Source organism: Vicugna pacos, chromosome 1, assembly GCF_048564905.1.
Source record: "Vicugna pacos chromosome 1, VicPac4, whole genome shotgun sequence".
Classification (NCBI taxonomy): Eukaryota; Metazoa; Chordata; class Mammalia; order Artiodactyla; family Camelidae; genus Vicugna; species Vicugna pacos.
Window position 1 is genome coordinate 65,165,276 of NC_132987.1, and position 21,644 is coordinate 65,186,919.

The following is a 21,644-nucleotide window of genomic DNA, read 5'->3' on the forward strand; positions in this document are numbered from 1 at the left end:
TGTGGGGCTTCACTGGACCTGCTCTGGGCGGGGACGGTGCAGAAGCCCCCACGACGGGTCCAAGGCTTAGTCCAGAGTGGGTGAGGCATGCCGGCCTGGAGGGCTGACCGTCAGTGCCCATCTGTACAAGGGAGTCTGAGAAATCAGAGGCTGCAAGCCCCTCACCAGACCAAGAGTAACAACCCTGTCCCCACTCCCTGTCCAAGAAGCCTCTCTACACAGAGCACTATGCTTTGGGAAATCTAGAGTGTTTAGCCTGAGTGAGTTAAGACTCAATGAAAGGAAAAGAAGGGGAGAGGTGAGCAGAGGGGTGCCTGCTGTCCCCAAGGCTGGCCAATGATGTGATTCTGGCGGCCTGGGCCTGCTGCCGAGGAGAAAGCGTTAACTAGCGCCCTCCCAGCATAGCCTGTCCACCCGTCTTCAGCACAACTGCGTTCCACCTGATTTATAAAGCCTCACGGACGGACCCTCCTCCTTTGGTGCTCTTGTGAGGAAGGTGCTGGCTGTAGGCGCCGTCTGCCCGGGGCTGCTGAAGCCCCTCAGAGTGGAGTGGGAAGAGGGGACTATCCCTGCGGTTGAGGTGGGCTTTCTATTGCGGTGCCTCCTCTGCTCGTTTCCCTGGGCAGCTGCTGACTCGCGTTGTTGCTCATTCTGTTCCAGATGCCCCCGCCAGTGAGAATGCCAAGGCCCCGGAGATGAAAGCCCGGAGGCCAAAGAGCTCGCTTCCTCCCGTGCTGGGAACAGAGAGTAAGTACTTGTTCAGCTCTTCCAGGCAGACCCCGGGCTGAGGGCCAGCATCGGATGCTCCCGCTTCCTTGCCCGTGCTCCCCGGAGCCTGGCCCCTGCCCTCACCCTGGTGCCCCATGAGCTCCTGGTGACCAAGCCGGTGGCCTTTTCTCACCCCTCCCATCTCCCTGCAGCCTGAGTGGTGTTACACCTCCCGGTCCTCTCTCAGTCTCACTCAGGCCCCTGGGAAAGCTCCCGAATCTCCCCCAAGTGAGTCTTTCCTGCCTGGTGGACCTTCCTACATCGTGGCTCTGATTGGAGCACTCCTGGTTGGAGTGCCCAGTGGTCTCCAAAGCCCACCAGTCCTGTCCAAGTGACCTTCCCACACGGTGCTGCCTGGGCTCACCCCTCACATCCAGACGTCCGGCCTCAGTGGCTCTTTCCACGTGCTGCCCCCAGCTCCTTTACCCCCATCCTGTCCTCAAGCCAAACTGAGCTCCTCCTCATGCACCAGACATCCCTATGTTCCTCCCTTTGTGCCTTTACTCTGGCACCTCTCGTGGGACAGACTCCCACAGAAAAGGCATCTCATCAAGTTTGTCCTTGCTGCGGCTGAGTGGAGCTCTTCCCTCCAGTGAGCACCCGCCCAGTACCCCTTTCTGCCATTGACTGTCTCCTCCCCAGTGTCACGGTGACGTGTCTGTGTCTCAGCCCCCTTCCTCCTTTGTGAGTTCCCTGTGCCTCTTACTGGGCCAACTCACACATGCACCTTTCAGGATGATGGTGCCATGCCTATTCACAGAAGAGCTTTACCAGCATCTATTGGAACCAACTTATAGCTGTGGTCTAAATAGCCAAATGGGGAAGGGGCTTCCACTGTGACTCTGTGCAGTTGTTTCCCTCTTTTGGGATCTCTGCTTCCCCCCAGGGCCCCTTATCTTTCAGGCCAGGACATAGGGTTCTCAATGCTTTTATGGGCCCACAAAAATATTTCAATATCTTATAAAATCAGAAGAAAGACTACCCATACTGATAAAGGAAAGTGAGCTAGGTTAATTCAAAGGCTGCCTCTCTTCTTCCATTACAAGGCGGTGTTCTATAGCTTAGTTTTATTCCCATCTCTTCTTATCAAAGCGACATACTTATCTTCCCAGTGAGGAGCTTGGGTTCCTTGCACACATACCAGCCAGGCTGTCAGGGGGATGCTCAGCCTTCAGGATGCCAGGGCAGCCAAATGGGAATGATAATTTTTTATGGATAACCACTGGGGAGCCTCAGATTATCAAAGGTGGCGTTTAGTAAGCTCTTGGAAATGCGTAAACAATTCTAAGAAAAATCTAGTGAGAATTGGGTTAATGATTTTGCCTTCCAAAAGGATTTCTTGTGCCTGTGCTGTTAGTTCTGGGGAAACGTCAGCGGAAGAGACGTGGGATCTTAGAAGATCACCAAGTGATGGTGAACTAGGGTCCAATGTGGTTGTTCGCCTTTCGTGGGGGCAGAAGCAGGAGCGTGTGGAGTTTGAGCTGGGAGGCCAACAGCCTCCTGTCCTCAGCTGTGGCACGTCCATTCCAGTGAGATCCCAAGGGAAGTGAGATGGAGTCAGAGGAGAGCAGTAAAAGAGGAAAACAAGCTGGAGACAGTGAGCAGACCCGGGACTTGGGCTCAGTGCCCTGGAGAAGAGAGGGCTGTGGAAAACCCCGGTCAACTTGTTATCCTGCAGTTCTGGGGCAGGGCCTCTCAACCCTGGCTGTATATTAGGTTCACCTGGGGGGCTTTTACAAACACTGCTGCCCGGCCACACCCTAGACTAATTAGATCAGAATCTCTGGGGCTGGGATCCAGGCCTCAGCACTCGTTTAAGCTCCTGGGCCAGTCCAGGGTGCTGTCAGTCAGGCTGGTAGCCAGCTGTCCCAGGGGAAGCCTGGTGCCCTTGCACCGTTGGTCTTGAGAAGCAGAAGGGGGCTCCTCTACAGCCTCTGTTAAATGTGGAACCGCCTCAGGGTCCCTCAGGCCCAGTCTTCAGAGTATCTCCATCACCTGCCTTTAGGGAGGGAGCAAATGCTCTGTGGTGGAGGCTGGATGCCAGAGTTCTTTCCCCTCCAGAGGGAGTAGGGACTGGGGCTCAGTTGGAGCTGCTTAGGGGGAGGGGAGGGGCCAGCTGAAAATGCTTCATCTCTGTAGCAAATACATTCGTAACTGCCTTAACTCCAAAGGACACTGCTTGTCTGTGGAAGGGGAATTTCAGTCTGTGTACAAAGCCTTCAAGTTGGAGTTACAGACAGATGCCTTACTCCCAAAAGAATGGAAGTGTGTGTTTCCATGTACAGTGATGACCATGTTGAATCCCTCTGCCAGCCCACTTCCTACCCGCCCATCACCACAACCTGTCACCCTCCCCAACCCAGATGCTGCGAGCATTAGCAGGGTGGCTCCCATTGCTCCTCCACCTGCTTACACAGTGTGCTCGTGTGCTTCAGAAACCTGCAGAGTTCCCTGGGTGCCTGCACAACACCATGGGGCTTCCTTCCCAGCAGGCTCCGAGAAGGCGGCCGCCCAGAGAGAAGAAATGAAAGGGCTATCTTTTAGGCCTGTACCCCCAGTTCTTTTCCCACTTTGGGGGATAAATGTATTATTTATGAATTATATATAAGTTAAACATGCATGCCTTGTTTAAACTTTTTAAACAGTACAGAAATATACCAAGGATAATGTGAAAGCTCGCTTTCATCTTACCCTTAAGTCCACTCACCTCCTCAAATTTGGTCACAATTACTTTTTTCTGAATATTCACATATACACATGCAAATGTATCCATTGGGTTTTTTTCCCCACAGAGATGGAATTACACAGTCTGTCCACCTCTGCAACGTGCCTTTTTCTCTTAGCATTGCCGTCCCCCGTCCCAGACACCTCTGATTCTGTGAGAAAGCCCAGATTCTCATGTCGCTGAGTGGTCTGGCTGTGTATGTGTGTTCATGTTTGTCAAGAGCTGGGAAGTACCTAATCTAACCAGGAAATCCATCTTTCCTCCAGTGACCAAGGGAAGGCTGAGTGGTTTCCTTGTCAAACAGATGGTAGCCAGATCACTGTCTGTGTGCCCTCCCCTCCCCAGCTCGGAATTTCGGTCCTGTGAGGGAGCTGTCAGGTGTGAGAGTGGACAGTGCTCATCCACACTGGCCTGAGGGGCCCTGGGGACCCCGCCACCGCCGAGCTCTGGGGAGCATGAGGGAAACACCAAGTCTATCTGCCCCATCCTGAGGGGCCGGATGAGGGAAAACTGATAAAAGTACAAGTCCACCTACCAGACACCAGCTTGCAAGTACAGGCGTGAGGAGGGGGTGGTCTGGGAAGATTTCAGGATGAGGGAAACTCTGGGCCAGGTTACAGGTTATGAAGGAGAGGAGGAATGTTGTTTGGTTGAGGGGAGGGGAGACAGGAGGGAGAAGCTGCACAGGAGCTGCATGAATATTGTGAGGCCGCCACTTAGGGGAGCATCTGCTCACCATACAAACAAGAGTTTCTTGGGCACCCACATAGACGGCAGCATCTTAGGTGCTCAGTCCATGTCACTTCAGGCATGTCTCACTACCTGAGCTACAAGTGGTTGTTCCCATTTTACAGATGGGCAAAGCTGAGTCTTAGAGAACTACGCTGTCCTGCCCAGAGTCTCACAGCTAGTAAGATGGGGAACTGTGAGGGCAACCCTGATCTACATTCCTCCCACACCGCCTGGGCCTCGCGCGGTCTCAGGGCCATCCCTTGTGCTGTCCACACAGTCTGGGCAGTGCCCACCAGAGGGGCAGAGATCTGGCTGCCGTAAGAGCTGGGGGGAAAAAAGGGTGACAGCCGGCATGCGTCCCTGGACCTTGAGACCTGTCAGGGTGCTTGCCTGCATACCTCTCAAAGGGAATTTTTTTTATAACTTTGATATAATTTCAAATTTACAGAAAAGGTGCAAGAATAGTACAAGAAACTCTTGTACACCCTTTACTTAGAATCAACAAGTATTTACATTTTGTGCCATTGTTTTATCATTTTCTATGTGTAAACTCATATATATATTCACCATTCATCAAGTACTCATATCTCTATATACAGTGTGTGTGTATATATACACACACACTATATATACACTGTATTCATGTATATTCACCATTCATCATATAGATACATTTGTATCTCTGTATATATATATGTATATATTCACAATTTATGAATAGAGACTTCATGCTCTTGGCCTCTAAATATTTTATGTGTATCTCCTAAGAATATAACCACGATGCAGTTATTAAAATCAGGACATTTAACATTGAACCAATGCTGCCATTTAATCCACAGTCCCATATGCAATTTTTGTCAATTGTCCCGATACCCTTTATGGCTGCTTTCCCCTCTCTTTGCTGGAAATTTAGTGTCAGCACTCCTGGAAAACGTTATGCCTTCCTCTAGCTCAGAGTCTCCCACCTCTGGAGAAAGAACAGGAGAGAAGTGTGTGGGCCCTCGGGAGAAGCATCCAAGACTCCTGTACCTGTGGTGGGTGTGAGGGTGGGGGTGGGAAGGCAGCAACACCTTCCTCCTTGGACCTCCAGATGCCTGTTTACTGTGCCCGTTTCTGGGCACTGTACTGGCCCAGCGCCCGGGGACAGGGCATAGCCGGGCAGATCCTGGGCTAGAGAGCAGGGGATGAAAGACCCCTTGCTCAGTTAGAGGCAGTTTTAGAGAATACAGAGGGGTGCTACCAGTGCCGTAGCAGGCTCCGGGATTCCTCCTGTCGGTCTGCAAAGCTGATGATCTTTTAGAGAAGAGAGAAAGGAACATCCGTAGGGCTCTTTCACAACGAGAGGACAGGAACCAGGGCCTGTCATCTCTGAAATTTCAGTGCCTAGTCTAAAGTAGAGATATAATAAGTATTTCGTTTTTCAAATGTATTTATGAGTTCCTGTGCTTCTGGGACCTGGGGATGATGTAGATGGAACACCCTTTTGTATGCCATGCCTGGCCTTGGCCTGAGCTTTACCTCTGACGTGGGTCACTCACTACTATCCCAGATGACGATGCTTTTAGATATCTTTGCCTTGATCTCCTGTACGTCTCTCTCTCTCTCTGCAGCCAAAAGTCGGTCTTTGAAAGCATCTTTGGGTAGCTAAAGCAGTGTCCAGTTAATCCTGAAGGGTTTCTCCAGGGTCAAATCTTTCTTTTAAATACTCTTTCCAGATTGGGGGGAATGTTACATCCTGATAGGATTCAAAGGGCTGGAAGGAAGTGCTGGAGGGGTTAAGACCTGGCACCAAGACTTGCCTGACAGGGAAACATGGGGGACCCTGGAAGAGAAGCTTGGGTGTTTCCATGAATGTCTTTGAAAGCTGACACCAGCTCCCAGTTACTCCCAACCAAAGTATTGGTCTCTGAGGAGTGGTGGTGTCTCATGTCACCCTCCATGACACCATGCATGTGGCTCTGTGCTTCCACCCCTGGGCTGCACATCCACTCCTTCCAGTCTTCCGCAGAGGGGTCCTCCCCAGGGAGGGCCTGGAGGATGCCAGTCAAGCAACCCTGGCACTGCTGTCACAGCCACGCTGGGCTGCCTCTTTCACAACCGTCCTGACGCTTTGTGTCCTGGGGACTTCAGGATGGGTGTTTGCAGGAACAAGAGGAGCAGTGTTCCTCTGGAATCTTCTTGTATGATAGCCTTTGCTGTGAGGGCATGTGTACAGGAAATTTGCCCAGAGATGTTCATTCTGGGAAAATGACCAATATTTTTCCACAAGTTTGTAAAGATGTGCTGGAAGGGGCCTGACATGTGTGGTGGGGAGTCAAGTGGGGTAGTGTTGAAGGGTTTTCAAGTCACCCAAGCCTGAGCCTGCTCCAGTGTGGACAGTAGGATTCAGCCTCCCATGCCCATGTCCTCGCTGCCCTCTCCTTCTCTGACGCAGCCCTGCAGGGTGGGTGCCCCCTCCACACACCCCTTCAGGAGCCTGTGGCAGAAAGTTAATACTGATTTTGGGAATCGTGAAGGGTTTGATGTCTATCTTTAGTTAACTACCTAAAAAGGGAAATACCCCCAGAGAGGCGGAGACCCAGGGACCTCCCTGTACCGGAGGCTGTTCACACCACCTCCCCCAACCCCCTTGGCTTTCCTCAATCTCAGACCCTTTTGAAGCTGTGAGACCCACCTTCAGGCTCTATGAATCCCTCCCACTTGCTGGCTCTGATCTTCTTGCCCTCCTGATTCACTGGAGAGGGGGACTCATGTGTCTTCAGACTGAACAGTCTGGAAACTTCTGTGGGGTGCCGACCTCCTCCTTCCCGGGGCAGAAGGAAGGTTCATGAGGCCAGGACTCTGTAGGTGCAGGAGGGCTGGGGCAGAAGCATAAGATGGGTTACCCAGACAACTGGAGGCTGGCCTTCCCAGCCCTGCTCCAGGTTTCCCAGGAGGCTTCTAAATTCAGTGCTTTGATTCGTGATGTTTTTATTGGGCTACTTTGCTTCTTCCACCCTCACTCAGTCTTCTGTCTGGGGTGTAAGGCTCAACACTTGGCAGCCTTCATCTTGTTGCTGACAGACCAAGGGGCCCTCTCCTTTTTTTTTTTTTTTCATTTTAATTAAAAATTTTTTTTTCATTTTTCAGTTTTCTTAGGTAGAATTGTTACAATATGACTGCACATATACAATATATTACAGGTAAATACATATGCACAATATACTGCACATATTTTTAAAATTTACATTCATGTACTGTTCATTGTTTCTAAGAACGTTTAGAGCTTTAGCTTTTTTTTAATTTTATTTTATTGAGTTATAGTCAGTTTACAATGTTGTGTCAATTTCCAGTAGAGAACATAATTTTTCATTTATACATAAACATACGTATATTCATTGTCACATACTTCTCCACCATGAGCTACCACAAGATCTTGTATACATTTCCCTGTGCTATACAGTATAGAGCTTTAGCTTTTTAAACTTACATAATTATCAGAGGAATAAAGAAAGCCAACCACAAAATAAGAATTAATTCAAAAAGATGCATACACCCCACTAACTGGCCTAAAAATTTACATTGCATCAAAAACAACAAAATACCTAGAAATAAACTTAACTAAGGAGGTTACCTATGCTCTGAAAACTGTAAAATATTGATGAAGGAAATAGAAGATGATACAAAGAAATAGAAAGATATCTTGTGCTCTTGGGTTGGAAGAATCAACGTTATCAAAATGACCGCGCTACCCAAAGCAATCTATAGATCCAATGCAACTACTGTCAAAGTGCTCACAACATTCTTCACAGAACTAGAGCAAACAATCCCAAAATTTATATGGAACCTTATAAAAGACCCCGAACTGCCAAAATAATCTTTTGGAGGTCTTTTTTTCCCCCTCTCTTTCTTCTTTTTGTTCTCTTTTCTTATGGTTTGATGACTAGAGAAGTTCCTGTAACATTTGTTGTAAAGCTGGTTTGGTGGTGCTGAATTCTTTTAGCTTTTGTTTATCTGTGAAGCTTTCGATTTCTCCATCAAATCTGAAGGAGAGCCTTGCTGGATAGAGTATTCTTGGTTGTAAATTTTTCCCTTTTATCACTTTAAATATATCATGCCAGTCCCTTCTGGCCCATAGAATTTCTGCTGAAAAATCAGCTGAAACCTTATGGGAGTTCCCTTGTATGTTATTTGTTGCTTTTCTCTTGCTAGTTGTAATGTTTTATCCTTATCCTTAATTTTTGTCAGTTTGATGACTGTGTGCCTTGGTGTGTTCCTCTTTGGGTTGATCCTGTGTGGAACTCTCTGTGCTTCCTGGACTTGGGTGACTGTTTCCTTTCCCACATTGGGGAAGTTTTCAGTTATTATATCTCCAAAAATTTTCTCAGATCCTTTCTCTCTTCTCTTTCTGGGACCTCTATAATGTGAATATTAGTGTGCTTCATATTGTCCCGAAGTTCTCTTAAACTATCCTCATTTCTTTTCGTTCTTTTTTCTTTTTTCTGTTCTGCAGTAGTGATTTCCACTAATCTGTCTTCTAGCTCATTGATCCATTCTTCTACCTCATTTAGTCTATTCTTGGTTCCTTCTAGTGTGTTATTCATTTCAGTGATTTTATTCTTCAACTCTATTTGGGTATTCTTTATATTTTCCAACTCCTTGCTTAAAACTTCTCTCTGTGCAAAACTTCTCTTTATTCCTTATGAGTTCTCTGAACATCTTGGCCATCATTACTTTAAACTCTTTCTCAGATAAATTGCCTATCTCCTCATCACTTATTTCTTCTGGGATTTTATCTTCTGCCTTGGCCTGGGAGATATTCCTCTGCCACTTCATATCATCTATCTTTCTATTTGTATTTTTAGGTAGGTTAGTTATGCTTCTCAACCTTAGAGAGGTGGCCCTCTGTTGGAGACATCCTATGTGTCCCAGCAGTACACTCCTCTCTTGTCATACAAGGGCCAGGGTCCAACTGGTCCCAGTGTAGGGTCTGGCCTGTGTTTGTGTATTCCATCCACAGGCTTTGGGATTGTTGTTTTCTAATTTCTGATATCAGCCCCTGGTGGATGAGGCTGGACTAGAATAGAGGCTTGTGCAGGTTTCCTGGGAGGAGGAGTTGGTGCCTGTCCATTGCTGGGTGAGGCTTGGTCCTGGACCTCTGGTGGGTGGGGCCATATCTAGAGGCTTTTGTGTTTCAGGAGGTCTGCTGATGGGTGGGGCTAGGTCTTGGTGCTAAGTATCCAGTCAAGATGTCAGCTCATGTAGGAAAGCTCATGTAGATGAACACTCCCAGATTGTCCGCCACCAGCTTTTATGTCCCCTGAGTGAGCCACAATCATCCCCTACGTCCCCAGGAGAACTTTCAAAACCAGCAGACAGACCTGGCCCAGGATCCTATGAAATCACTGCCTCTGCCTTGGCACATGTGAGATTCTGTGTACTCTTCCCAAGAGAATGAAGTCTGTTACCCCCAGTCCTCTGGGGCTCCTGGAGCTAAGTCCTGCTGGCCTTCAAAACCAGATGTGCTGGGGTCTCCTTCTCTTCCCAACACCAGAACCCCGGCTGGGGAGCGTGATGTGGGGCTTAGAACTCCCAGTCTTGTGGGAGGGCCTCTGCAACTCAACTATTATTCAGCTTATGGGTCGCCCACCAGAGGGGCCCGGGGCCCGATTGTATCGCAAGCACACCCCTCCTACTGTCCTGCTATGGTTCCCTTTTTATGTTTCCAGTTGAAGAAGATCTCTTTTGCTAGGTTCCAGTCTATTTTTTGATGATTGTTTAGCAGTCAGTTGTGGTTTCATTGTAGTCGCTAGGAGAGGTGAGCTCGTGGTCCTACCACTCCGCCATCTTGATGGGAAATCTCTGGGCCCTCTCCTTTCCACGGAAAGTTGCACAAGGATTCAAGCCAAGGGGCTTTATCTCTGAGCATCAGAGCCCAGGGGTGGGGGGGAGTGTTCCTAGGTTAACAGAGATCCTCGGGGGTTCCCCACATTCCTTTAAGAGCTGTTTTAAAGCCTGTTCAAGGTACTTTGCTAGGCATTGGGAGACAGAATGTGAACAAGATGGGCCCTGTTCCTGTCCCCAGGGAGCCTGCCATGTACATGTGCATTGGGGGCAGTTTCCTGCAACTGTGATGCCTTGTGATGACTGCTGAGATTGAACCACCTTGGAGGGGCATGGAACCCAGCCTGGCAGCAGTGATGTGTGAGCTGAGACCTGGCCAAGAATGTGCAAGAGTCAACAAAGAGATGACAACAAAAGCATGGCATTTCAGTGTGGAGTACAGAGTGGTGCCCCCAGAAGGTTGTGCAGGGACCAGCAGCATCAGCTCCCCAGGAAGGCCCAGAATCTGTGTTTTTAGCAAGTCTCCCAGGTGATCATCATGCACACTAGTGTCAGGGGCATGGGTGAGGGCGTTCCCCAAGAAGGAACAGTAAGAAAGAAGGCTGGAGATGAATGCCAGAGACAGATCTCAAAGGCCCTTGTCTGACGAGTTGAGCTGAATCCTAAGAGGCAGTAGGAAGCCACTGGAGAGGTTTAAATGTGGAGTGACATCAGACATGTGTTTGAGAAAGGCCACTTTGGCCACTGAGTGATGGGTGTATTAGGGTGGAGACAGAGGACCAGAGGTCTAGGAAGTGGCACAGTTAGGACTCGCATGGTGACAGTGGGAATGTGGAAAGTGGCAGACAGAAGTTATTTAGTTGATGGAATTCACAGAAATTAATTCGTGCCTGGATATGAGCAGGGAGGGGGCCTTGAGAGAACAGAGACAAGCAACAGTATGGGAAGAAGACCCTGGGTTTGGGTTTGGATGTATGGGGTTTACAGTATGTGCCTAAGGAGATGGTGGTCAAGGAGTGGGATGTGTAGGTGGGCTCAGGAGAGAAGTCTGGGCTCCAGGGAAGATGAGGGCAGCAGAAAAAGGGGGGAAAAGAGGAACTCAGAGCAGCTTGGGGAGTTTGAGAGTCTGGGGAGCAATGCTGTACTAGGCGGGGTTTGCTGCCTGGGGCTGACTGTCTGGGAGAGGGACAGACACCCTGGGGCAGGAGAGGGAGGATGCTCTGTCCTTGCCTGACCCTGTGGCTGGTGGCTGTCATGGGTTTTGCAAAGATGGTTGGATTTTATTTTCCTTCTGTCGTATTCCTCTGTGACAATGGCTCGTGCAGAAAGTTTGAGGTGTCAGAGAAGGGAGTGAGGGGCAAAAGGCTGACAAATAACCAGATAATAAGAAGGGTGTATCCAGAGGAAAGGAAATTAGTTGGTGACCCAAGAAGTACTGAGAGTTTGAGCATCTGGACTGGCAAGAATGTTACCTCTACTGAGGACCTGATTTGGGGAAAGATCTCCAGGTGCAGCACGGGAGACCTCGTGTAGGTATAATGCTGACCGGACCGACAGTGCGGGGACTAAACAGGTGAAGGAAAGTACAGAGCAGTCCTCTGGGGCTCTGTTTGGGGAAGTGGGGTGAAGGAGGGTGCTGGTATTAGAGCATGCGCTGTATGCTATACCTTTTTTACAACATAGCTCAATTCTTTACAACAAAGTTTATTTATTCTTTCTACATATTTTGAATGATGAAACCGAAGCTCCAAGAGGTTAAAAAGGTGCCCTAAGTTAGCTTAGAGAGTAACAGGGCAGTGTTTGAACCCAAGTCCAGTACCAGAGCCTATGCTCACGGCACTTCTGCCGGGTTCCAAGGGCCTAGATTTGCAGATGGGGCAGAGTCAGCTGGAGTACACAGGCAACAGGAAGAAAGCAGCAGGACACTGGGCAGCAGGGGGCTCAGGTCCTGTTGCTAACTTGGTCACATGTAGTTTTATGAACCCAGCAAGTCTCCTGAGTTTTACTGGGATCCGTCTCCTTTCTTGTGAAATGGAAACTGTGCAGTGTCCTGCTTGTGTCTGGTAGTGGTAAGAACTCAATAAGCAAAAGGATGATGAGACCATGGGTTAGAAACTCAACTCACTGAGTCCAGCTCTCTACGAGAAACCGGATTTTAGAATCTGGTGGCTCTGCTTTCTAATCCATGAATCATGCTCTTCTAAGCCCAGAACACAATGAATAGATTTCAGCAGATGGTCCTATAAAATATGTGTAGCATAGGACACAGAACATTGTTAACATTTAAAATTGTTGTTACTGAGAGGAACCAAAGCAGTTTCAAATGCTAACCAGTTCAAACAGGAGATGCTCCAAATTTAAAGAACAAACATAAAACTTGGGCTTCAGTCGTGTTTCACTGTACTACAGAAAGAGAGATATCAGTTCAGGCTGTGCTTCTGGCCACATAGGTTTACCCAGAGCCTCCAGGAATAGTACAGGGTGGGACTTTGGCGTTGTCTGTGCCGTAACCTAGTACCACAGACCGGGCGGCCTGACATCAGAAGTGCATTGTCTCACAGTTCGGGAGGCGGGAGGTCCGAGATCGAGGTGTTGGCGGGTTCGGTTTCTCCAGGGGCCTCTTTCCTTGGCTAGCAGGTGGTGGCCTTCTTGCTGTGTCCTCGCATGGCCTTTCCTCTGTGCGTGCGTCCCGGGTGTCTCTCCGTGTGCCCAAATTTCCTCTTCTTATAAGGACACCAGTCGGTTTGGATTAGGGCCCACCCTCATAGCCTCCTTTTAATTTAATCACCTCTTTAAAGGTCCTGTCTCCAGATATAGTCATATTCTAGGTTTTAGGAGTTAGGGTTTCAACATATGAATTGTAGGCGACCCAACTCAGCCTGTAACAATACCCCTCCACACCGTTCCCTGAATCGATGGCTTTCCCTCTCCCAGGAGGTCAGATCCTGGCTCTGGTAAGAGTCCTTCTTCCTTCCCTCCAGGGCCTCTCTCTCCCAGCTGTGCCCTCTCCCTTCCCAGCAACCCTGGATGTGGAGGGGCAGGGCTTCGTGGCTCAGCCAGTGATGAGTGGTCCATATCCCAGCTGGTTTCCACTCCTGAGGGCTCTGGCTTTCTCAGGCTCCTCCCTGCTAGCATCTCTGGGTTCTCCCTCTCCACCTAGTCCCAGCCCTCTGCTTTCAAACCTGTACTCTCCTCTCTCACCTTGGAAGAAACCTTAGCTTGTTATGTCCACTTCTGTCACCCTGTTTCTCTTTGTCCCTTTCACCTCTGGAATTCTTGACAGATGAGTTGACTCCCTACCTGTTTCCTTGAGAATCTCCTCCAGGGCAACTTCTGACCCCACCGTCCCACTGAACCTGCCTTCTCAAACACCACCCATCACCCGATGCTGTCACATCTTCCCAGTGCCCATCCTCCTCCACTCTGGGTTTCAGTGACAGTCCTCCTTCTACCTGTGGGGTCCCCCCAACAGCCCCTCCCCTTCATCCCAGCCCCTTGCTGTGGGCATCGCCGAGGATCAGACCCTGGCCCTTTCTCATCTTTCCTTGTATTCTTTTCCCCAAAGAACTGACTCATCCTCACAGTTTCCATTACAATTGCACATTTGATCCTGAAATCTTTCACATGCAGCTTCCACCAGCTGTCTCTAGGATTCTGACCCTGGGCTTCTAGCCTATACACAGATTAAACCCTTTCATGCACCACATTCTTTTGGACCAAGCCAAACTCCTCACCTCACTCCCAAGTTCTGTATTCCATCGACACAGTCTTTCCCATTTATTCCAGCAAGACATCCCTGAGGAATCTTTGTACCTCTCTCTTGTTTAGTCCGTAAGTTCTTTTAACTTTTCTTCCATCTCTTATTTGTATTTTTTCTCTGATGCCTTTACCAAAGCTGGACCTTGGTCAGTTTCCTCTAAGAGTATGGCAATAGCCTCCTAATTGGATATTCTTAGCTCCCAGAGTTGGAGAGGCCTCTAGGGTCCTCTAGTCCAGCTGACTGCTGTCTGTGTCAGGACTCCCTGTTTATTCCAGACAAAGACCTGACTCTCAGATTCGACCTTCCAACCAGCTCTATCCAGTAGAACTTTCTATGATGATGGCAGTGTTCTATGTCTTCACAATAAGGAAGCCACTAACCATGCATGGCCTTGAGCACTTGAAATATGACTAGTTTCACCGAGGGAAGGGAATTCTTTATTTTCTTTAACGTAAATTGTCACACTATCTTCGTGCTACTGCTTTCTGATACCAGCCCTGTGCTCTGGCCACCTTCTTCCAAGCATCACCCTGATTTTCTACTCTCAGTCACTCTGTTCCTGACCAGTGGGGCTCTTCTCTCCTCTCCAGGTCAGATCACCCCTAGTCCTCAGGTCCCCTCGGGTCCCCACTGTGTCCCACCCCCCCATCTCCTCACCAGTGTTCTCTCTTTCTCCTTCAGTTGAACAACTACATTATGTTGGCTAGATAAAACTTTTTTTTAACTTTCTGTTCAACTTTTATTTTGAAATAATTTCAGATTTATAGAAAAGCTGCAAAAATAGTACAAGTAATTCTTATATACCCTTCACTCAGATTTCTCAAATATTAATGTTTTACCATGTTTGCTTTGTCATATATTCTCTCTCTCTTTTCCCACCTCTTTTTCCTTCTGCTTCTTCACACATGCATGTATAAATCTATACATACTTACATACATGTTGTTTTTTATGAGCAGTTTGAAAATAAGTTGCACATAAGACATCCTCTACACTTAAATACTTCAGTATTATTTCCTTAAAAAAGGGACAGTCTCTCATAAAACCACACGTAATTGTTGTTGTTTTATTTAGAATTTTTATTTCTGAGTTTCCAGACATGGAGGAAGAATTTCTGGTTATATTATTATCACTGATTTTTAGCTTAATTCCACTTCTCAGAAAAACATTTTGTGTGGTTTTAAACCTTTGAAATTTATTCCCATTTCTTTGTGGGCAAACATGTCGTCTTTTTAGCATAATTGATGTACACAAAATTGCACACATGTAATGCATACATCTTTATGAGTCTGGGCATATGCACACATGTGGTACCATCATCACAACAGGACACTAAATATGTCCTTCCCCACCAGACATTTCCTGTGTTCTGTATGTGTGTGCATTTGTTTGGTAAGAACACTTAACAGTTTGAAATCTATCCTCTTAAGAAATTTTAAAGTGCACAATACCAGATTGTTATCTATAGGCACTGTATTATACAGAAGATCTCTAGAATTTATTCATTCTTGCATAATGCAAACTTTATATCCATTAGAAGACAAATTCCCATGTTTCCTTTCACCCAGCCCTTGGTAACCACCATCTGATTCTCTGCTCCTATGGAAAACCACAGCTATTTGCTACAGTGTGGTTAGGGAGGATCTCATTTGTTAAGTGACTCCAACTTTTCGTTTTTCATATTAAGGTATAATCTGCATTCAGTAAAATTCACCTGTTCTAGTGCACAGTTCCGTGAGCCTTGACAAATGTGAAGTCACGTAACTCCCACCACAACCAAGATACGGCTCTGTCACCTCAAAACACGTCCTTGTGCCCCTCAGCAGTCAGTATCCTCCACCCACCTTTTCTCTGACCCTACAGTTTTTCCTTTCCTAAAATGATCTGTGGATAGAATTATGCAGTACATAGCCTTTGAGTCTGGCTTCTCTCGGTGGAAGAGAAAGCTGAATCACTGAGACTCATTTGTGTGTTCACCAGGGCTTGGTCCTTCCTATTGATGAGTAAGTAGTATTTCATTGTATGAATGTACCACAGTTCGTCCATTCTCCAGTTGAGGGACATTTGGATAACCTCTATGTTTGGAAATTACAAATGAACCCACTACAAACATTCACATACAGGTGTTTGTGTGCATGTAGGTTTTCATTTCACTTGGGTAAGTAGGTTAGATGACTTTTGAACAAGGACCTGAAAGAAATATGAAAACAAGCCATGAAGATAGCTAAAGATATTTTTGCATATTTGCCATATTGCAATTTAGACAAATGAGTAAGTTTGTGCTGCAAAACTGATCTATTTGGGTTATTTTTCTTACTTGAGTTATTTGGGGAACATAGGGGTAAGAATGGAGGAGACCATTGGTTGGTTCATTCATTTGTTCATTCATTCATTCATTGATCCATTCAGCAAACATTAAAAAAAATGAAAAGCCACCGGTCCATAGCCTGTGACCCAAAGGAAGCCTGAGACCCTTGGATCCACACCAAAGGCTAAATTTAGTTGGATTATCTAACATAATTTCCCTTCTGAGTTTCCTGAAAGCTAGGGTAAGAGAAGCAGTAGTGAGTTTGGGGTTATCCTCATTGACATGGATGGTGGAAGGTTAAGCATTTTTAAGAGTTTTTATCTCAGTGGAGGCTCCGTGGGCCCCCCTCCAGAAGCCCCCCTGAGAAGCAATATTCATTTGCTTGTGAGGTTGTCCATGTGAGACTGTGAGATCTCTAGAAAGATATATTCATGTGGGGGCTCTGTCTGACTGAGGGGCCAGTGGGCAAGACTGCGCCCTCCTAGGGTTCAGGAGCTTTGTGACCAGACAGAACTGACAATAACCTGTGAACATCTTTGTTTCAGGTGATGCAACTGTGAAAAAGAAACCTGCCCCCAAGACGCCTCCAAAGGCAGGTAATTGGCCACAGCAACATTTAGGGGCAAGGGAGTCATCTGCCATGAGGCGTTGTTTCTTTGCTCTCCTAGACTGGCTACTGGGGATATGGTCTCAGGAGACTGCCCCCCTTCCTGGTTCAAGCTCTGCTTATTTAGGCTGAATTTTCCCTGAGAGCCTCTGCACACCTTGGTCCCTGACCCTCTTCCTCTACTTGTCTTTTCTCCTGCTTCCCTTGTATGGACAGCATCACGTGGGAGAGATGCTAGTGACTTTCTCATCCCTTCTACAAAACTCTACTTGACCCTCTGTCCTCCCAGTCTGCCCCGTATGGAGATGATCCACTTTGTGCTATTTTAATGCTCTTCTTTGCATGTTCCTGTCCTAAAGAGCCTTGTCTGTTTTCCACAGAAGGACATTTAAGGATGTGAACCATATTGAGCCTATCAGCCAGGGTGACCCGGAGATTAGAAGGCAAGGTGTTTCTTAATAAAGGAGTTAGGGCATAGATTTTAAAAATTAGGGTAAGGCACAGATTCCAAGCAACCAACAAGTGGAGAATTATGCCATGCACATTTGTGGGCCACTTTTGAAGGAATCAGGATCAAGAGACCAACAAACCTAGCAGGTCCCTCAGCTCAGGTGTTCTGGAGCAGCAGTCACTGCCCTCCACCTTACCCTGAAGGTTCCGGAAGGCGAGGGAAGAGCAGCAGACCAATGTGGACCGCAGCGTCCAATAAGATCAGAATGTCTGGGGCTCCCTCCTCCTCGGAGCTCACGCTGTCACTTGTCCTCCCCCAGCCATGCCCCCTCAGATCATCCAGTTTCCCGAGGACCAAAAGGTGCGTGCAGGAGAGCCGGTGGAGCTGTGTGGGAAAGTGGCAGGCACCCAGCCCATCACCTACACCTGGATGAAGTTCCGCAAGCAGGTCAGTAACAGGGCAGTGGCCTGAGATCAACCCTCCCAAAATCCAGATCCACTCTGGGCCGAAAGGGGTGAGAAGGGCTGGGATGGAGGCAGCATGACTGCTCATCGCAGGGGCCACGGAGGTGGGAGAGACCCCTCACCCATCTGCCACCCACCCACCAAGTCTGAGTTCTTAATAACCTTTCTTCCGCATCTACCAAGGATGCCTGCCTTATAGACAATTTATGTGATAGAGAGAAGTATGAAGGAAGAAATATAAAATGCCCATGGCCCCCACCTGATTTTATTATCTCTGGCTAGAATCCTACTCAGAGTCAGGAAAATTGAACCAGTGACCTAAATGACCTCTCAGACCTTGAGCTCTCTGTGATTTTGTGTCAGCTTATTGAACCCTGTCTGTAATAACCACTTAAACTTACCACGTGCTTTAGAGATAAAAGTGAATCTGAGTATTTGAGTAGATAATTATACGTTAAACAGAATTTTGGCTTAATTGACCCAGAAATCTACCTCCTATTTATCACAACAGTCCTGCGGGGAAATGTTTGAATTTCCAAATGACCAGCTTTTAAAAGAACTTGGGGAGCCTGTCATTCTCCTGTCCCACACTGGCAGTGTGTGCCCACATGCCTCATGTGGCCCCAGAACAGTGGAATGGCACTGGATCAGGAACCCCCCAGAAGGTGTGAAGCTTTCTTCCGAGACCTCACTTGCTCTATTTCCAACTCATTCAAGTTGTCGTAAGGCCCAGAGGTGGGAGGCTAGTACTGGGGGGTAAGGAAGAGCTGGCTCCAAAAGATGAAGAGGGTCTGGCCTCATCCCAAAGCATGTTTGCTTGGGTTTTGTCTAGGCTCATGGTGTCTGAAGTAAGATGGAATCTCAACCCTTCTCAGAGATGTTTAGCCAAGTCCTAGCTCTGTAGTGATGGAACAGAACTTTCTGTTGTGATGGAGCTGTTCTATATCTGTCATCCAGTATGGTGGCCACTGAACACATGGGGCTACTGAGCACATGAAGTGTGACTAGTGCAACCGAGCTGAATTTTAGATGTCAATTAAAAATTGTCATAACAGCTTTGTTGATATAATTTATACACCATAAAATTCACCCTTTTAAAGTGTGCCTGTATTCACAAGGTTGTGCAACCATAACAGTTTTCTAATTCTGGGACGGCTTTTATCACCTCAAAAAGAAATCCCAGACCCATTAGCAGCCATTTCTCCTCTCCCCATAGACTCTGGCAACCTCCAGCCTACTGTCTGCCCCTGTGGATTTGCCTGTTCTGCACATTTCATATAAATGGAATTACATATGTTCTTTTGTGTTTGGGGTTTTCTTACTTAGCATAATGTTTTCAGGGCTCATCCATGTTGTAACATGAACCATACTTCATTCCTTTTTATGGCCAAATAATATTCCATTGTCTGGATATACCACATTTTGTTTATCTATTCATCTGTCCATGGATATTTGGGTTGTTTCCACACAACTAATTAAAATTTGAATAGCCACATGTGGCTGGTGACTGTGGGATTTAACAGCACAAAAGAACCACACCTGCTGTGTGGGCTTTGTAAGTGACTTTAATCAAATGTTTTCTCCCACCATCTCATCCCAGAGCAGTGTGTTCCTCACTTAGGTCTGGAGCAGCAAGTGGAGGCATAGCTCGTGTCCTGACCCCCAGACCCTGCTCAGCACCTCCCTGCCTGCCCCAGACCTGGACCCTATCAGGACAGCTTGACTCTGGGTGCAGGAGAGGAGGGCCCTTAGGGGGAGACCCAGAGTCCAGACAAGACCAGCCCCACACAGCTCGTGCAGCTGCACCCCGTAGGGAGTGGGGACTGTGGGTCAGAGCCCCCTCCTCTGCTGGCTCCCGTCTCCAGCGCCTGCCCCACTCTCTGCCCCCAGATCCAGGAGAGTGAGCACATCAAGGTGGAGAACAGCGAGAACGGCAGCAAGCTCACCATCCGGGCAGCGCGCCAGGAGCACTGTGGCTGCTACACTCTGCTGGTGGAGAACAAGCTGGGCAGCAGGCAGGCCCAGGTCAATCTCACCGTGGTGGGTGAGTCTCGGGATGGGGAGGCCCAGAGGGCGGGGCGCCAGACCTCGGGACCTCGCCTCCCAGGGCAGCTCCTTCAGCACGGGTTCCCTCTGCCCACAGCCTCCCATCCTCCCAGCTCTCTGGCTCCCGGCTCTCACGCTGTCGCTGCCCTGCGTGCTCGTCGAGAATTTCAGACCTTGCACACATAGCGTTTTCCTCTTCCTATGAATCTCCTCCTGGCTTCCCTTTCTAGCCTTTGGAGAGCCTGAGCTCTGCTACCCTGGCTCTCTCCAGCCAGCACCTGTGACTCCCTCTCCCTCTGCTCCACTACCTGCCCCCACCCCAGCCCCTTGCAAACCCTCACCTTGAATCAGTGCTGCCTTTGAACTGCATTGCTGCTGTGCCTGAGTTGGGGGTTACAGCAGGAAGATCACACCCACCCATAGACTCAGTGCTGGACTCCATCAATGTCCAGGCTCAGCTGAGACGTCAGTGCAGGTCAGGGCCCTCTCCCACACTCTGTGGTAGCCATTCCTCGGACTGCCCCCACCTGCAGGCCTTGGCCTCTCAGCGCTCTGAGAAATAGGACACATCCTATTTCCATGAGAAATGTTTGTGGCCCCAAACCTTCAGTTGTCTCTCTACCTGTCCCCTGCTGACTCCACCCTCCAGGCGCTAGGCGTGGCCCACCTTTCTTCTGTGCTCTGGATCCCAAGTTCTTGAGGGCTCCGCGTGACCCCTCTTCTCTTCAATTTCCCCCCTGTTTCTCCCAGAAATGTTGACAGCGCTCTCCCGTCTTCACTAAGCACGCAGGCAGGCATAACTCCTGCAGTATCGCGGCTCACTCTGGTCACCCTTGCCTCTCTCTTGCTCTGTCTTCATGGCCAAACCCTCTGAAAGTGTCAGTCTCTGTGTTGAGTCTGCTTCTTCACCTCCCTGGCAACAATCTTCAGCTCCCTGTAGCCTCGCTCCCAAGCCCCATTAGGCTGCTGGAGTGACCTTTCTGAGGTCACTGCGCCCTCCTAACCCAAACCCACTCCCTTTTTCTTGTCTCCTCCATCCCAGTTTTGAGTTCAGAGTCTGTCTTCAGACTGATTATCAGGTTCACTTTTTCCTCTCCATCCCAATCACTGTGTGTTTTTCATGCCCTGATCAACTGTCTCCTGAAATATCAAACTAGCTTTCTAACTGGTCTCCCACTGTCGTGCTCAGCCCGCTGTCCCCCCAGGTGGCAGGCGTTCAGGACAGGGAAGGAGCAGCAGATGGATGGCAGGCCAGTCCTACTGCACTTACGGGCCTTCATGTGAGGTGCACACCAAAGCCTTTCACCTGGTGTTCATTGGTCTTTCTTTAGTCTCCTTAGGTCAGGAGTTTTAACTCTGGAAGGCCAGCGGACCAAGTGCTCAGGGAGTAGGTTGCTCATCTGTAAAAGCCAGGAGGGACCCTTGTTCCCTTAGATCTCTCTCTGGTGACTCCGGATGCTTATTTTACTCGGTCCCCCCGAGGAGTCAGGAACATTTTGGGGGGTAGGGTTTGGTGCTAGTGATCTAGTTTGCCTTTGCACTTGGACTTGTACCTGAAGCACTGATTTGGCCCCACATTCCCACCCGTTAGTAGGCATCGGTTTCCAGCTTTCCTTGGCGCCCTCTCTCATCTGCCCACAGTGGGGGATCTTTGGGGTCAACTTCTTGCAACTGCTTTGCTGCAACCAGTACCCCCTGCCCCGACTGGGGCCGCTCTGCATGGTGCCACCCGCTCCCCTCCCCCATCACCACCACACGGGCTGCAGTTGTGGCCTTTTATGGTTTAGTTTCTCATTCTCCTCGGCCAGTGCTGACAGGGCCATTGGTGTGGCTGCCCGCCAGCTGGCAGGAGCAGCATGTTAAATGCCGTCCTGGGAGGGGAATGGAATGGAGGGCAGGGGCTCTCTGTCTGCCTCCCCCTCGGAGAGCTAAGAATAGAACTGCTCAATAAAATGAGGACTC

General features: G+C 48.6%; 1 protein-coding gene across 12 annotated transcripts in view; it reads left to right on the top strand.

The window, feature by feature from the left end:
- Window positions 1-21,644, top strand: part of MYLK (myosin light chain kinase) — a 247,068-nt gene that overhangs the window by 182,841 nt on the left and 42,583 nt on the right. For all 12 annotated transcript variants that reach the window (XM_072964016.1, XM_072964017.1, XM_072964021.1 and 9 more), the window contains 4 exons: window positions 661-747; window positions 16,660-16,710; window positions 17,492-17,619; window positions 19,527-19,680. In XM_072964016.1, the coding sequence (XP_072820117.1) occupies window positions 661-747; window positions 16,660-16,710; window positions 17,492-17,619; window positions 19,527-19,680 (420 nt within the window). The remainder of the gene's footprint in view (window positions 1-660; window positions 748-16,659; window positions 16,711-17,491; window positions 17,620-19,526; window positions 19,681-21,644) is intronic.